Here is a 19,053-nt window from a genome sequence, read left to right as displayed (position 1 = left end):
TTAAGACCTAATAAATACATTTCAAAGTATTTTTGTTTCTACTGGCAAAATCACAGAAGCACCAAACATCAGTCATAATAGGATTTATAATGGTGAAGAATCAGTAACAACTTACTAAAAAAAAAAAAAAAAAAGTTGATTAAGTAAGCTATGATATATCCAATGAAATATTACACAACCATTAAAAATAAGACTTGTTTTCAGGGGGAGATGCCTATGGTATAGTGTCATGTGAAAATGCCAGGGGATAATAAGATAGTATCATCTTAATTTTTTTCAAAGAGAATTCAGATATACATAGGAATAGAATGGAGGAAAAATCACCAAAGTATTAATGATAATTGTTTTACATTGGAGTGATTATATTTCATTGTGTTTCCCTTTCTTTCAACTTTTTGCCCAATTAATATGTTTTTAAAAACAAAATTATTTAGGAAAAAAAACAATGTTTATTTGCATAGCAGGCAGTGGTATCCATCATGAGAGTTCACAGAGTACAACATATTTAAAAATATAGGTAAATAAGTAACAAAGAGAATTTCCAGAGAAAATTTCCAGAGCCTAATACTTTTGAAATAAGTGATGCATGCTTTCCAAAGTTCCTACTAGTGGCATTCAATACATAGATCCCTCTGTGACATAACATTTAACTGTGCCTTACTTTTTAAATCAACTTGTAGCTTTCCTGGATACATGTCATAGTCAAGTTTATCTCTCTTCAACTGGGACCCAGATGTTTCACAAAAAGATTTTCTCTGAGAAGTACCTTCATAGAGCTTTACTCACTATGTCAATGCAAACTGTTTATTTTATAGTGTTGGACCTTAGAACGTGACTATGAGCAAATCTAAGAGGGTATTCTCCACTCAAATACCTTCTGGACTAGCCTACTTGAACGATAGTAAATACAGAATCTCAATTTGAGACTTTTTAAAGGAAAGGGGTCATAGAAAACATGTGAGCATTTAAACCAGACCCCTTAACTTTTTGTGATATTCTAAAGCACTATTGTTGCCTCGTTCACCATTTTGTACAATTTTTAAGTCAGTAAACAAAAAATTGTCTATATTTTTGAGATAAATATACATAGAGGTTAAAAAACTAATAGAAAATAATAAGAAAGAAAAAATGTAGCAAAGGACTTTGCATTTAAAATATTTACATTGGGACACCTGGGTAGTTCAGTGGTTGAGCATCGTGCCTTTGGCTCAGGGCATGATCCCTGGATCCCGGGATCAAATCCCACATCAGGCTTCCCATAAAGAGCCTGCTTCTCCCTCTGCCTATGTCTCTGCCTCTCTCTCTCTCTCTCTCTCTCTCTGTCTCATGAATAAATAAATAAAATCTTAAAATAAAATCAAAGAAAATATGTACATTAAAAATAATAAAATAAATAAAATATTTACATTAAATGTCAAGGACTTTCATTCCATCCACAACATATCTTTGAAATGATTGATTAAAAGATGACTTTTCCTAGGGCACCTGGGTGGCTCAGTCATTGAGCATCTGACTCTTGATTTTGACAGGTCATGATCTCAAAGTCCTGGGAGCAAGCCCGGAGTGGGGTCTGCATTCAAGTGGGAATCTGTTTGATTTTCTCTCCCTCTGCCCCTCCCCCCTCACATGTGCTTTCTCTCTCTAATAAATAAATCTTTAAAAATAAGTAAGTAAAAAAAGATTACTTTTTCATGAAATACAGACCATCTTTATGCTTATATTATTTTTTAAAATGGAGAAAAAGAAGTAGAAATCGATGTTATAAATCTAATACTGATTTTTCAAAAAACAGTGTCATAATCAGAAGGTTTTTTTTCTGATCAAGAATCTGGGGTCCAACTTTTCCTTACGATGAGCATCAAAACAATATTTAAGACTGCAAATTATTTTTGTCAGTCCCAAAGAAAGCAGGTCACTGGATCAAATTTTTCAAAATGTGTGTTTCTCAGGATAGAAATTCTACTGCATACCCCAGTTACAAGGAAAACTGTCCTATCACTGAATGAATGAGAAACCATGGACTAACCAGAGTCAGACTGCTTTTTTATTGTAGTATTTCTGAGAGATTCATATGTTCTTGTGCAGTGTGGATTTCCAAAAAGAAATGATCCTAAGCAATGTTTCCTAATCATACTTGACCACTGAACTTCCTTTTGGGCGTAGCATCTCATGGGTGACTTCTGTGCACACACACTGGTAAACACTGATCTGTCAGAGCAGTGAACTTCCATTTGTTCTGGCTTCAGACAACAGTTCTCATCTTTAGTAGCAATATTTCCTTTTTCAGTAAGGAGAAATTTCAGCTTGAGAAGTAGAAATGGGGGGAAGAAAACTAGACAGTTGTGATGAAGTGTATTATATGGCTTCCTTAGGACTATAAGTTGTGAACTTGGCCTATTCCATTCATTCAATAAGTAGAAAATGATGTTTGGTATGAATATGTGCCATTTAAATGAGGTGTTACAAGCTTAAAATCTAACCACTCTCAAAGACATGAGAGCGATCACAGAATTTCATAAAAGTAACTTCGGCATGACTCTTTTCGCAATATTTCTGGTTCCTGCCTGAAATCTGCAGTTGAATAGGAGATGAGCCATTCCTCCAAGGCTTTAAGGTGCTGGCAGCCTGAGGAAAGTGAGCCTTTAAGAAAGAGTCAGCATTTAGAAAGACCTTGGGGACCAAGGGACAAAGGGATCAATCACTGCCAACAGGGCAGAAAGAGGGAAGTCAGGCAGTCTCTACAAGCCTCAAGAACCTCCTCTTTCTCCTCAATGCTCTCATAAGCCTCTCTGTCTTGGCAGAGCATCCTACTTCATCAGGCAGGGTTTAAAGGCACAAGGAAGAGACTCACTCAACCCAACTGAATGGTCATTTTGGGGGGACATTGAATTCATGTCCAAATGAATTGGACATGCCCAAATCAAGACATTTAGTCCTGTCAGAAGGCAAGAGTTAATAAACGTCATCTCTACCCTCAACGAACAGTTAGGCTCCTGACTTACGATAATTTTACACCAGAATGAATCCCCCAATTATGCACTAGATTATGTTATCTGAAGAGAAGGAAGAGTTCACCTCTGGAGCTTGAAGAATCAGAAAAGAGTTCATGTTGGAGGGAACAGAGTGGGTTTCTTATTCTGTTATGAAATAATTGACCGCTGTACATAGTTTCCTTTTCTGTAACTTCTCACCATTTGACTGGAAGCTCTGCTGATGGCATGAACCACATGCTTCCATCTTTGTATCCTCCGCTGTTGCCAGAATAATCATAGATATTAATAGATGGCCAAAAATATTTGATGAACTGAATTAAATTGAATATTGACTATCACTAGAATAGAGTACTTTTGGCTTTGGATATATTATTTTTCTTTTTTAACGTGCAACTCCAACTTATTAAGAAAAACTACTGGCAGCATGTGCTAAGCTGCCCATAACCCATAATCTTTCCCTTAACTGACCTTTCCCATGACTGCTACCATCTGAGGCATCTCAGGGATTCCTTACTCTGAGACATATTTTCTTCCTCCTTAAATGTCATTCCTACTGATTTTATGTAGCTCTCGTTGAGACATCACAGAGAGTTTGGATATTATTATTGAATTGGGGGTGACATCAAACCCCATCCCTCCTCTTCAAAGGACACCAATATCTGAAGAAACATGTATAAAGTTTGTCCAACACCCAGACCACTGAGGCTGTCCTTACCCTCACCTTTGTCCTTAATCAGGACGTCGTGAAAGGTAAAAATTTGGGTACCTCTTGTCCATTCATTCTCCACTAGGTCAAAGTACATCTGCTTCCCATCCAAATTCACCTTGCATGAAATCTTTACCAAGGCTAAATCAGTCTCCAAAAGTAAAACAAGAAGAGGTGAGCTGAGTGGGGAAGAGAGTACTATCTAAGGGAATCTTAGAATTTAAATGGGTAGCCTTGAAATTAAAGGTGCAGTAAATATAGGCTTAAAGTAAATTGCTTATGATGTAATAAACTAGAATTATGGATGTGGCAATAAAGAGAGGCAATATAATACTGTATATTTAAGGAGCAGCCATCAGCAAACAAATAGATCAAATTGCCATCTTGTTTTCTGTTGATAGCTTCTGGAATGGTTATTATTCCACAGGAATGCAAAACAGGAGTCGACACTACTGAAGCTTTCCATTTCTTGATTGCCAGCTAATAGTTTTACCCTTTTTTCCTGTATGACCTCACACTTTGTCGCAATGGGCACACAACAGCTAGTTAAGGCAGGAAGCGAGGTTTATTAGGATTTGTGTAATAATAAATGTTGGCCCTGTCATATTAAGGCTAAGACAGAAAAACAGAATAAACAAAGAAACTCAGTGTGTTGTGTAGTAGTTTGTTGCTTTATTTGCAAAATCACATCAGAGAGCTAAAGACTGTTAATTGAAATATTAAATAAAATAACATTTTACAAAGGGGAAAAAATGGTAATTAAGAGCATTCACTACCGAGATTTTCTTGAGGTAGTTGTGATACCGTTTTGGTTTCCTAGGGCTGCTGTAACAAATGACAACAAAGTGTGTGCCTTAAAACAATAGAAATCTATTCTAAAAAAAAAGAAAAAAGAAAAAGAAAAAGAAAAAGAAATCTACTCTCTCACAGTTCTCTAGCCCAGAAGTCCAAAATCAAGTTGTTAACAGGGTCCAGCTTCCCCTGAAGGCTCCAGGAAAGATTGAGTTCTTTGCCTCCTCCATCTGTGGTGGTTCCAGACAGTCCTTGGTTTCTGACTGTATCATTCCAATTTCTGCCACTCTCCATCTACTCTTGCTCTTAGATGATGTCAATCCAGTCTTATGGCTTTAAATACTACCTAAGCATAACCTTCAGTGTTGATTCCCAAATTTCTATCTCTAGACCAGACCTCTCCTACAAAATGCAGACTAGTAAAGGTGGCTTCCTAGTTGACATCTCCACTTGGATTTGTAACAAGCAGCACACAGTAGTCATGCTCCAAATCAAGCACCACCCGCTTATTCATCTCAGTGAATGTCAAAAGCTTGATGTCACTCTTGACTCTCTTCTTCTTCACTTACAATTGATCAGCAAATCCTGCCAGCTCTGTCTTCATTTTTTTTTTTTAAATTTGGTCACTTTTTGCCATATCCCAACACTACTAATCTATACCAAACTGTCATCATCAGTTACCCGGATTATCACAGTGCCTATGGTTATAGTTACCTTATACTGTAGAGGCTTTGGTAGCAAATCTCTGCTTTCTCTCATGCTCCTCTCCCTCTTCAGTCCATTCATAGTACAGAAAACTGGGTGAATTTTAAGAACCCAGTGCCATGTGTGTCTTCTTTGCTCTCACACGACTACCATATTCACAACTCTTCTGACATTACTGGTCACCAAATGGGTGGGAGTTTTCCCACACCAAGCAATTCTCTGTGACATCGTCCTACAGTTTATCTCAATTTTGAAACTACCTACCTGGAGATAGTGTTAGATTTCACAGGATAAGACCTCAATCCCATGAGACTGTCCTGCTGCTTCAGATACCAATAACTAGTAGGTCCCCAGGTTACCCACCACTACTGTCTGGTTCAGTTGCAGATCAGAGGTTCCCAGGACTTCCTCCTTCTTGGGTTTGATTATTTGTTAGAGCAGCTCACAGAACTCAAGGAAACACTTATATTTGTCAGTTTATTAAAGGATACAGATGAAAACCAGATGAAAAGAAACATAGGGCAAGGTTTAGGAGGGTACCAAGCACAGGAGCTTCTGTTCCCATGGAGTTGAGGTATGTCAGCCTCCCCATTTGTGGATATTTTCACTAACCTGGAAGCTCTTTGAAGTCCACCCTCCCGGCCTTTTATGGATGCTTCATTACATAAGCATGATTGATTCACTCATTGGCCACTAACAGTTAGTTCCACCTCTAGCTTCTCTCCCCATCTTGGTGGTCAGAGGGTAGAACTGAGAGTTTTCAACTCTCTGATCACATGGTTGCTTCTCTGGACAACCAGCCCCCATCCTTAGGACCCCCAAATCACCTCACCAACATGACGAAAGACAACTTTGATGGAAAAGTTTAGAAACCACTACTTTGGGTTTACCTTAGGTATCCTTGCAAACAGTCCAGCAGGAAATTCCAAGCGCTTTAGGAGCTCTGCACCAAAAAAGAGCATGAAGACCAATATATATTTCTTCTTATAAGTCTTGGTGTCACATAGGGTGATCCTCTTGAAATATGCCATTTCCCTACTCTACTGGAAACCCTCCAGTGACTGCCCATGTCACTCAGAATAAAATCCAGGGTCCTATTATGGCCTATAAGGTCCTCTGTGATATGCTCCAATCCACCCCCATCACTACCCTAAGCTCATTTTCTACCAGTCCAGACCAGGCTCACCCACTTTCATCCTCATTGCTCCACAAAATTAACACCAGGCAGTTCCCACCTTAGAACATTTGTCCCTTCTGACTGGAATTCTCCTCTCTCAATATCTTCAAAGCAGTTTCCTCACTCTCTGCAGATTTTTACTTCAAAGTTACTCTCTTCATGAAATCTCTCCTGGCCTCCTACCCTAACATGTCAACACCCTTCTTCCTGTTCATGATCAGCTCCCCTTCTAGCATGTAAGCTCCAAAAGTTAGATTTCTGTCTATTCTGTTTACTGTTGCATCCCCAGTGCCAAGTACAGTGTCTGGCTTATAGGAAGCAGGCATTTTATAAATAAATAGTTAAATGAGTGAATGAATTAATAAATGAACGCATGAGCTCTTCAGTAAAGTCATAGATATACACAATCAGTTGAAGTAAAACAAAAAAAATACATCTAAATACATGCATAGTTTTATTACATTTCTGAATGGTATTATTGTAAATATATTATTGGAATACATTCACCACTACAAAGTCAAGTCAGAACAGTGTATTCCGTTTACAGGAATGATATTCAATGCTATTATTTTCATGGTTTTCTTCTTTTTCATCACCAAATGAGATGGATTCCCTGGCACAATGGAGCTTTGTTTTTCTTAAATTCCTTTTGGGAAGAAGGGGGTACATCTCATATTTCCCACCCATTATCCAGCACAGGCTCTACCTAGAGAGAGCAGGGGTGGAAACAGCAGGCAATAGTAGAACTGCTTTTCTTTACATTATGTGGCTGTAACAGGGCCTCAATTTCTACCACGTTATACTCACACCGACTTTGATTGTGATACCTCCCTCCTTTATGGAAAGCTAGTGACTGCCCAGTTCTCTTTTGTCAAGGTTAAACACAGCTTTTGTCAGGAAAAACACATACATACTCCGGAGTCATGCCAAATAAATGCTAGTTGAACTGAATTAAAATGTTGTCAGCATAAAGTGAGGGAAAGGTCTTTGGATAAAGATGGTGACTTGAAAGCACATTAAGAAGCAGGTTAGAAAGTATTCTTGGAACCTGAAAAAAATCAATCGATCAATCAATCAATGGGACCTAGAGCCAAGCTGAGTCCTTTTCAAATACAGATGATTTCTGGACTCTGCCCCTTGACATTATGATTGTGTACAAATGGAATAGGGTCAAGGAAAAGTTTGGAAACCATTTCTTTGTGTTTACCTTAACCATTCTTGCAAACAGCCCAGCATTCAATCTTAACCTTGACTAAGTACTGCCTTCTGCCTATAACGATCATGTTTTTGACCCAACAGTAGGTGGGTTTGTGATTATGACAAAATTGCCTTGGAAGTCTAGATGCAATTATGTGATGCAAACCAGAAGTTCTCATTTTTTCTCCTCCCCCGCCCCCCGCATACTCACTACTATCCCTTATTGAAGGCAACATGTTACCTTTGCACGAAGTAGCCATGTCTGATTTCCATCTATGTCTATGTGGTCATAAAATGAAATTTTCTGTCTTGATGTGAACTTGTTGGTGCAAGAATCTAGACAGAAACACACTTGTGGTGATGGAACTCTGCTACCTAATTCTGTATTAAAATCTCAAGTGAGTTTTTCTCTGCTTACCTTAAACCACTGTACCATAAGTTTAGAATCCTGTTGGAAGAGAATTTTACATGCATAGATATGATTTCCATTGAAATTGTCCATTCCAATTTCAAAGTCCTTGTGGTAAAAAAGAAGAAGAGGAAAAAGAAGATCTTAGCTTGGGCTGCTAATAGGAGTCTCGCAGACCTGATGGCTTAAACAACAGACACTTATTTCACATAGTTCTGGAGGCTAAGAAATCTAAGTCAAAGATTGGCAAAGTTGGTGTCTGGTGAGCACCTGTATCCTGGCTTGTAGACAGCTGTCTTCTCTTCTATCTTGTCTTCTTCTATGGAAGAGTGAGAGAGAGAAAGAGAGAGGCATTGAGCTTAGAAGAAAAGGGCAAGGGGGTGAGGGAGAGGGAGGGGAACCACAGAAAAGAAAGAGGAACAGAAGGAGGAACCTGGTAGGAATTCCTCTTCTTGAAATCAGGGGACCCAAGAGTACAAATGACTGAAGCTAGAAGTTGACCACATGGAGAGCCTCAAAGACTTGAAATGTCTCATTGAGAAGCCCACACCCACAGATTTTAAAAAGTCATGCATGCTTTCCTCTACTTGTATCAAAGACTCTGCAATTCAGTGTTGTCAAATCTGAAGCTATGAGGAGGAGAGAGGAAGTGACTAATACTTATGAGACTGTTCCCTTAGAATGAACTGGAATGGCTCCCATCAATAACTGTCCTGTCTCTATCAGATTTCACTTTCCTGCTACTTTCTCAGCCCTCTATATGCCTCACTTTGCTGCAGGTTCTTGGTATTCAGCAACAGCCCTTCCTAAGGGAAAAAAGGAGAGTGTGATGGGGTGTTGAACTAACGACAACATTTTTAACGCTTGTTTGATGCCAGAAAGAAAGAAAATTGCCCCAAAACGACACCTACACACTACATACACACATAATAAAAACACATATCATTCTCGTAAACTCAGGAACATTCAGCTTTATGTAAATAAAAGACAACTATATATCAAAGGAACAATTTGGAGGTGAACAGGAAAGTGCTAATTCCTCTTTATCCATGTGTGATAATACTAACTCATTTCTGGGGGATGATTGAGTTTTCAGGGCACCATTCTTCTCTCATAACATTTCCTTTACAACGAAATCCTCTAAGGTAAGCAAGGAAGCATTACTAACCCACACTTAGAGATGAAGGACATCAGAAATAATTTGATAAAGTGAAAATACACATATATAAATCAGTTATATATAGTTCTCTATGTAATAAATAATCATGTGAGCTAATTCCTTACAATAAATATTTTTAACATATATACTACATGATAATGTTAGTATCATATAATAGGTATTTTAAAAATCTATGTATAGATTGGAGAATCAAACACCTGAGTTTGTCACTAACAAAGATTGGGGACTTTGAATAAACTAGGCAAAGTGTACGATCTCTCAGTTCACCTTTTCAGGTATAAAAACAGAATTGTTTTTACAATTGGAATGTTATACATGGAATGTTATAAGGCTTAAGTAAAATATTATCAAAGAGCTATTCCATAGTAACTTTCTTCTCAATATTTAAAATTCTTAAAGAGGAAAAAGATGGGCCAAGGTCCAAAGTTCAGAATTTCTGATTCCCATTCTGATGTGTATTCCCTCCTACCAGACTGCCTATGCATTTGAGAGGTGCTTACATTTGAGCTAATGACTGATTTTCTCCTAAATAGTTGTAGGCTGAGCATCTTCACTGACTGATCTCCATAAGAATGGTGATTCTGAATAAGACACATTCTCTCTTCCTAAGAGTTCTCACCCAGTGCGTGAGGAGATAAACAAAACTTTTTTAATGCTAATAATTATGGTGGAAGCCCTAACACCAAAGAATCTCTTAACCTAAGTCTGGGCTATTCTAATTGTGGGTCAGCTTGACATCTATCTTCTTCTATTTTCTGAGCTTACCACCTCACTCTGAAGCATCCACTTAACAGTTCTGAGGGAAATTTCAAGTCTACCCCCAAAGGAGCTGCTTACCCCTGTCTGAGAAAAAGCAAACAAATAAACAAAGTCACTTACAAGCAAACTTTTTCCTAACATGCATTTCAGAAAAAATGTCCAGTAGGAATCTGCAGGTAAAAGTTAACATGGTCTCCTACCATGGTCACGCAGTGTTCAACTCTGGTCTCTCCGAGAACAGGGAAATGATCTCTGCGTGAATATCTCCTATCGTCAGCTCAAAAGCCAGAAACATATCCAAAGAAAGCCACAGTAATCCTGCACAAACTTGCTCAGCTTTTGTAACCTGACATTGTAATTGATTATTTAATAGAGAAAACCAGTTGAGCAAGAAATTGCAAAATAATAATAATTTTATAATTAATAAAAATTATAGATGTGCATTTGTTTACCATCTTTCAAAATAGAATCAAAGTCATTCCTTGAATTAGAGTTTGCCAATTGGAGTTCTTTTCTAAAAATACACATAGATCATACAGGTGCCTGTGCAATTTATTTGGGATTTGCAGTTTTTTATTTTTCTTTCTTCTTCCTCTTCTTCTTCTTCTTCTTCTTCTTCTTCTTCTTCTTCTTCTTCTTCTTCTTCTTCTTCTTTTTTTTGAGTGTAGAGAGAACTTGCAAATCAATCTGGCATATACAAGCAAAGTAAGAGCTGAATTCTCCGTTGAGGCTTTGAGCCCTGGTATTTTGTACTGCCGCTTGTTTGGAGATCTTCCCATTTGAGATACCAAAGGTTTAGTGCATGTTCTCTCTTAGGGGAGCAACACATTTCTCTGGAGATAAGATGCAGGATGGCTTTGAGGCGAGACCAAACAGTTTCTCAAAACAAAACAAACAACCGTTCTTTAAATCTGCCCGTGCACTTTGGAAGGTACTAGAATATGACCCCAGAATTCTGGGCCATAAGAAAAGAAGAAATGTTTTCATTTTGAAAAATTTAAGTGTATGTGTGTCTCATTTTGACCCCACTCAACTTTCTGACTGATTTCTCTGGAGTCGAAAAGGTCTGCTTTTGAATCGAAAGAGCTTCATTCTGAGGAAGGATGGTCCTGCCAGATACAGCTCAAATTATGTTGAGGTCAACCACAGTGTGATTCATGTCCCAACTGCAGGAAATCACCCTCCACCACGTTGTCAGTTTTATTTGACATGATACTAAATATTTGGAATACATTGGCCATCTGAGAGGTAACATACAGTCCAACTTTGGCTTTAAAATTTTAGGCATACAAATAAAGACCAGTTTATGCACAGGTGACAAGCGCTGATACATCTTAACATTGGATTGTGGATCTGTTCTGACCATCACTCCATTTACTGGGGGGGGGGGGGGGGGCTTTTGTTTGAATCTCTTATATTCATCTTAAAATACGGCACAATGATGTGACTAATGCATCCCTTTTGCTATTGCAGGAGGCATTTTTGAAACTGTGGAAAATGAACCCGTTAATGTCGAAGAATTAGCATTCAAGTTCGCAGTCACCAGCATTAACAGAAATCGAACCCTGATGCCTAACACTACGTTAACCTACGACATCCAGAGAATTAACCTTTTTGATAGTTTTGAAGCCTCGCGGAGAGGTAACTATTTTCACATTTTTAAAAGCTTTTTTGGGTGATGTGTCTGCCCTACAAGTCACCTTTTTTGCTACCTGCCCTTTTTCAGAGTGGACATTTTTGTGTAAATGGGTTGCAGGAAATCTCGGTCCTTGATGTCACTGTCCAGTGCAATCTGAACCATCCTAATGGATGTTGCCTAGCTATGTTTTCTGGGCCATTCTGATTAGCTCACCCTTCAGTGCCCTCTACTCTATGATTAACCGGTTCAGCTGTGAATGGAAAATGTCAGGCTTGATCTGTTTTTCCTTCCTGAGGCTGAGATACCACCATGAAATTGTACAGTGCAGTCAAATAAAACTTTGTGGAAGGTCATATGCACCGAGCATGTGGAAATGCCCACAGCACGCATAACTCACATCCTGAATTTTAACAGGTTGTAAACTACTGGGTTTACGTAGCATCTCCTAAGCTTTTTTTTTTTTTTTTACTCTTTTCCACAAAATCATAGAAATATAAAAAGTAAACCAATGAAACAATCTCTGCATTTTTTTTCTGATTCTCTTTCTCTTCTGAATAGAAGACAAGGTCCTACGAAATAATCCAATTTAGATATAGGCCAGGTTTCAAAGTTTCTCATGAAAGAGCCATTGGGATTGCGAAGCTTGCTTAGACATCCCCTGAACACTTCTAAGACAACTCTGAAGCACAGCCACATTCAATACACCTGAAACTCAGCCTCTAACCAAGGAGGTATTGAGACTCCATGCAGGTGTTTGTATGGAAACCAACGCTGCCCCGCACCCCCAAGTGTGTGGGGGGTGGGGGCTCTTTCCCTCATAGAGGAATGTTTTGCCCATTAAACACACACAAATAAATGGAATGTAATGAACACCATTTTTATGTCAATTGTCAAGTAACTAATACTGGTTGTTTCCACATAGAATTAACTCAAGACCATCAGATGTGTGTCCTTACACACTCTTCTGCAGGATTCTTAGTGTACTTTATAAACAAAAGGTAAAAGTTGTTTTCCAAAGGGTTCAGATGAAAAGCATATAGTATAATGGTTCTTTTTTTTCTTTAATCTATGGTATAACTATAGTGTAAGTACGTTTTCTTTTTAAAGCTGGATAGAGTTGCAGATACTACATAAGTCAGAGTTGTCTATGAACAAATAATAAAAACGAGTACTCACATAGCACTTCAAAATCATCTTTACGTGAATTATTTCTATGGGTGAGATCTCTTTCTCTGCCTCTCTCTGTCTCTCATCTCTTTCTATTTTTGTCTTTCTCTATGTCTACGTCTCTGTCTCTCTTTCTCTCTCTGTCCTGTCTCTCCGTCACACACACACACAAACATTGCTGAGCAAATATCTTAGAAAGGCAAACATATTTACAACGATACTTCAACCCACATAGAAGTGAAAGCTTTTTTTGTGGTCTCGAGTACCTGTCATACTTGTAAATTAAACACCCCCAATGCTTCTTAAAACTGGTAATTTTCCGGCAAACAGAATTCAAAAAAATTGATTTTCTGTCATGTCATATTAGCATCCCAGAGCTACATATTAGCGGGAATCTCAATCCATTGCCCATGTTAGACAAAACAACAATTCATATACTCTCATGCTCTCATTTTATCTTACCAGTGAAAACATATCCAGAAAATAAGCTTCTGAAGGCAATGGCAATTTACACTTACTGCACTTAATGCAGAAAATTATGTCTTCATATCTCAAGTAGAAATTTGGTACCAAAGAGCAGTCTCAGAAAGTTTTCCTTGTGAATGACTGTCAACATTTTCAATTACATAGATATTTACAATATGGCTTTCAAAACTTTATTATTTTTTCTCTCTAAATCAAGTCAGATAATTTTGACAAATTATATCTATATAGTTTTACTACTTATAAATTTTGTTATTACTTAATCCAAATATTTAATTATTATCTCTTGGCAGTTCCAAATTCTTTTAAATTAGTATTCAAGTATAAATTTGAAATGCTTTTAAACTTATGTAATAATGCCAGCATAAATTTATATCAGCATGAAATGAATAAACACTATTTTACATGGTTATAGAAGATAATTGATCCCAGTCTTTCTGGAAGGAAATTTGCTTAATATGTATTGAGTAACACAAAAATATCATTCCATTAAATTATAGCTGAAATCTATTCTAAGAAAGTAACGTAAAATTCAGAGAAAAATATAAGAACTAAGATTAGTAGTGTAATACTAATTATAATAATAAAAATTAGGGGCAGCTTAAATGTTCAAAAGCATCAGAAATAGTTAAATAAATGATGACCTATCCATGGAATGGGCTATTCTACAGACATGAAAAATAAATACTTTTGAAGACTTTGTAAGGGGACTTGGGGGGAAGGTGTGCTTTTAGTATTAAATTCAGTATTAAACGAAGAAAGTGATGTATCATACTGTATCTATATAAATGATTTATTTTCTTATAAACTGGAATGCCAAAATATGAATAAGTATTTTTCCAAGATGATAAAATTACAGGGCCTTTTTTTCTCTCCCTTACCCTTTAAAATATTCCAAATTATCTCAATGAGTGTATAAAATCTTATACTGAGAAAAATAAATGTTATGAATTAATTTTTAAGTACATATTGACTTGATTTTGTCAAGCTACATGTCGGCTGATGTTGAGGTGGGGAGAGACCTCACCTTGAGCTGGGTCCCTGGGCTCTGGTACAGAGCCAGTAACCCTGACTCACTCCGTTGTCTATGGTATTAGTGGGTTGGACCAAATGGCTTCTAAGATCTCTTTAAGTTATCCTATGCTATTATTCTATAATTAATTAGGTATCAGTACCACTTACTATTCGTTAGCAGTTTTTCAATAGCCTGGAATTCCTTTCTGAGTTTTGGAAAGATGGGAACTAAAGTACTTTGCAGCCACCCAGAGAATCTTCTGAATTCTTAGACCACATTAATATTCTCATTGCCACCCTGCCATAGGACAGAACTTCATTCACATGAAATTCACTTGGCAAATGTCTTGTAGAGCAGCTCTGAAGACCCCTGGGATACGCCACACCAAGCAGGGGATTTAGACCCCACCTGGTTAAAAATAATGGTGTGAGACCAGCCACTCATTTTTGATTGCAAAGAGTTGGCCCTGTAATGTGTTGCTAATCAGTGCCACATTCAAGTCTCTCAATATTTTAGTATCTCAGGGATATTGGAAGTTGATTAAGCATATTTTTCTCAACATACAGTTGGAGAGTGGAGGAGAATTTCCAACAACGAAAATAAAAAAATCATAAAAAGAAAGATGAAATTCACAGCTCTCTCCTTCTCTCCCCCCTTCCCTGCCCTCCCTTTCCACATTTCCTTGTCTGTGACCACTAGCCTGTGACCAGCTGGCTCTTGGTGTGGCTGCTCTCTTTGGCCCTTCCCACAGTTCCTCTGTCAGTGCTGTGCAGTCGATTTGCAATGCTCTCGAAGTTCCACACATACAGACCCGCTGGAAACACCCATCGGTGGACAACAAAGACTTGTTTTACATCAACCTGTATCCAGATTATGCAGCTATCAGCAGGGCAGTCCTGGATCTGGTCCTCTACTACAACTGGAAAACAGTGACGTTGGTGTATGAGGACAGCACAGGTATGGGATTTGCATGAGACCTCACCTGGCCATGTTGGGTCTGAACAAAGGGAGTCCAAGTGTTCTAAAGGCATTAACTCCTCAGGTGGGGTGCATGAGAATGCTCCTCTATATGAAGCTAACTGGAGTATTCTAATTTAGGAAGGCCATGTGTCATTGTGCCCAATTTCTTTGGATCCTTGCTGATGATCCTTCTGTCATCATACTTAGGAGGATGTTCTAAAAGAGATATCACCTTATTGATTTAGGTTGTAATCCAATAGAATATAAAAGATGTGATTTCATCTCTACAACTTTATTAAGACTGTGATCATGACTCCATTCCTCAAATAATGCAGAGAAAGTTGGAAAAGGACTATCAAATATGCTTCCAACTTGATAAGTAACTAAGTAAATGTTACATGTTAGAAAAGTTTCTAAAGTAGGTTAACAAAGAAGAATGTAGTAGGTGGTTATATCAATGAAACTGACCATTTCATAGGAAAAGGACTAAAAACCTTTCATATCCAACTGTTAATAAAGCTTGCATTGTTCCACTGCTTATTTTAGGATGCGGAACAGAACTGTGGTGCTTAGAGCCTCCATCTCACTAGGCAATTTCTCTAATCTGCCCCCATTTCAAGTTTCTTTTGCTGGCACCTTTCCTTTCTGCCTTCTGGTCACATTTTGAAGTTTGTTGGAGCTTAGGCTCCCTTTTATCCAGTTAAATCCCCATGCCAGTGACTCTCCTTTGTCAAGTCCTTCTAATTTAAAACTGTTCACCATCTTGCCCTCTTCATCTCCATTAACCCCAGCACCAGTTTCCCTGAACTCCCTATACCTCATGTCAGCTTAGATGAAGAGTCCACCATCCTTTACATACTTTATCTGGCTCTTATTGAAGTAGAGTTGACACACAATGTTACACTAGTTTCAGGTGTACAACATAGTGATTCAACAAGTTTATACCTTATGCTATGCTCCCCAAAAATATAGCTACCATCTGTCACCACACAATGCTATTACAATGTCCTTAACCATAGTCCTTAGGTTGTGCCTTTTATTCCTATAATTTATTCATTCTATAACCAGAAGCCTGTATCTCCCACTCCCCTTCACTCATTTTGCCCACCTCCCACCCCACTTTCCTTCTGGCAACCATCAGTTTGTTCTCTGTATTTATGGGTTTCTCTTCTCTTTTGGTTTGCTCATTTCTTCATTTGTTTTGTTTTTCCACATATGAGTGAAATCATGTAATATTTGTCTCCATCTGACCTATTTCACTCAGCATAATAGCCTTCAGGTCCATGCAAGTTGTTACAAAACTAATTCTTTTTATAGCTGTGTTATATTCCATTACACACACACACACACACACACACAGGAATATATATATGCATATATTTTTATTTATACACACACCATAACTTCTTTATCCATTCATCTATCAATGAACATTTGAGTTGTTTCCATATCTTAGCTATTATAAATAATGCTGCAATAAACATAAGGGTACATATATCTTTTTTAGTTAGTATTTCATTTTCTTTGGGTAAATACCCAGTAGTGGAATTGTTGAATCATATGGCATTTCTATTTTTAATTTTCTGAGGAACCTCCATGCTGTTTTCTACAGTAGCTGCACCAATTTACATTCCCACCAACAGTGCATGAAGTTTCCTTCTTTTCTACATTTTCACCAACAATTATTCTTTTTTCTCTTTTTGATACTAGTCATTATGAGTGGTATAAGGTGATATCTCATTGTGGTTTTGACTTGCATTTCCCTGATGATGAGTGATGTTGAGCATCTTTTCACATGTCTGTTGGCCATTGGTAGATCTTTGGAAAACTATTTAGGTCCTATGCCATTTTTAATTGGATTATTGGGTGGGGGTTGGTGTTGAGCTCTATAAGTCCTTCATATATTTTGGATATTGACCCTTTATCAAATATTTTATTTGCAAAAAAAAAAAAAACACAAATATTTTATTTGAAAATGTCCTCTCCCATTCAGTAGGTTGCTTTTTTTTGTTTGTTTGGTGATGCTTTCCTTTGCTGCACAGAAGTTTTTTATTTTGGCGTAGTCCCAATAGTTTAGTTTTGCTTTTGTTTCTCTTGCCTGAGGAGATGTATCCATAAATATGTCCCTTTCTGAAGCTGCCCCTTAACTATGCATGATCCTCCACACAACCCCTAAGATGGTGAACTGTCTCATTCCACATGATAACACTCAAGTATCACTTCTTCCTTAAAGCTCCCTGAGACCACCATAGGGTTCAATGGCACTTTGCAAATTCAAGCATTATATTACATGTTTCAATTACCAGTTCGCACATCTAGGAGACTAGGAATTCCTAAACATTGGGCTTTTATCTTATTTATTTTTCTAATCTGCCACCTAACACAATTATGGCATATAGGGAAGTAGTTAGTAATTATATGTGCAAGGAATAATACTATTTACTTTCTATGAATTGTTTCTCCAAGAATTAAAATTAACTCCTTCCTTGATCTACAAATTTGGTAATAAGATTGAGAAAATTATCTGTGAAAATTAATAAAGCAAAGCACTTACATTTTTAATAGTATTTCATTTTTCATTGTCCTTTTCATCAAACACTAGTACTTATTACTTCTTGGAGGATGAATAGTAAGCCTCCTCCACTTTGCACTAAACTCTGGTTCCATTTTAAACTGTCAGATAAATGTGACTGTTCTGGTTAGAAATACGCATTTATGTATTTTCTTATACCTCATCTCATTTTAGAAAGAAGTGGAAGTAGGTGATTGGAAATATAACTTATGAATATTATATTCAAAACAGTCCTATAGGGAAGGATAAGCCATAGGCAGTCATATTCTTAAATCTTCATCTGCTTGCTGGGAAGTAAGAAACATACAATCAAACAAATTCCACAAACTATTTAAAAAGACTTGACATTGAATATTATAATTTGTAGGGCTAGAAAAGTTTTCCCTTCCTTCCTTCCTTCCTTCCTTCCTTCCTTCCTTCCTTCCTTCCTTCTAGGATCTTTGGCTGGTCAAGCAATTAAATTGACATGAGGCAGATTAACAGGAGGGAAGCAAAGTTTAATAAGATGTATACCACGTGTAAGCATGGGAGACACCCAAGAAAACTAAGTAGCTCTCTGAAATAGCCAAAGCCATTTTGTCTTTGCTAAAGACAAAAGGTGTTAGGGATATAGTCAGTTATGGAAAGTTATCAGGAAAAGCACAGTGAACAAAAGTAAGCTTATTATTTATATTTAAGTCCCTGCTTCCTCCATTGAGTAGAATTTCTAGAGATTGAGTCATCCCATCTTCCTGGTACAGTTGGAGACACTTTACAAATTAAGATTTCCCTTACACATGTAAATGTCTTTTATAAAAAGGTAACATCTACTCAGATTTCAGAGTTTCATCTGTCTGCTGTTTCTTAATAATAAACACCTTATAATAATCCCCATGCCAAAGAGACACATTTTGGGCTGGCAAATTCCACTCCCATTCAATTATAAATGTAAGTACAGTCAGATCTTCCATGTTGTTTACCTTTGTAAATAGAGAATTGCATGACCTAATTAAAGTCCTACTATTTCTCATCATGTAGTACACGCGATAGTACAAATTTTTCTCGCTATCTCTACCATCTCCAGCAAAGCAGGAGCATCTAAAGGGAGAACAAATTAGTGAATAATATTAAAACTTTTAGACTTAAGAACTGAACTAAAAGTGTGAGCATAACTGTCATAGATTTAAAATTGTATTTAGACAAAATACAATTTGTAAAAGGATAACAAAAGTTGATGTCCTAACCAACCTGATTTCAGGTGAGCACCTGTAAGTGATGGGCATTTTGCACAGGAGGAAGCTCAAACTATCATTTCTATAA

The 19,053-nt window shown here is 37.4% G+C and overlaps 1 protein-coding gene across 2 annotated transcripts in view; it reads left to right on the top strand.

The window, feature by feature from the left end:
• The window catches only part of GRIK1 (glutamate ionotropic receptor kainate type subunit 1), a 176,876-nt gene that overhangs the window by 29,505 nt on the left and 128,318 nt on the right, over nucleotides 1-19,053 (top strand). For both annotated transcript variants that reach the window (XM_038581313.1, XM_038581312.1), the window contains exons 3-4: nucleotides 11,392-11,559; nucleotides 14,922-15,179. In XM_038581313.1, coding sequence (XP_038437241.1) covers nucleotides 11,392-11,559; nucleotides 14,922-15,179 — 426 coding nt within the window. The remainder of the gene's footprint in view (nucleotides 1-11,391; nucleotides 11,560-14,921; nucleotides 15,180-19,053) is intronic.

This window comes from Canis lupus, chromosome 31, assembly GCF_011100685.1.
Source record: "Canis lupus familiaris isolate Mischka breed German Shepherd chromosome 31, alternate assembly UU_Cfam_GSD_1.0, whole genome shotgun sequence".
Taxonomy (NCBI): domain Eukaryota; kingdom Metazoa; phylum Chordata; class Mammalia; order Carnivora; family Canidae; genus Canis; species Canis lupus.
The sequence above is the reverse complement of the archived record's forward strand: the minus strand, read 5'-3'. Positions and strand labels throughout refer to the sequence as shown.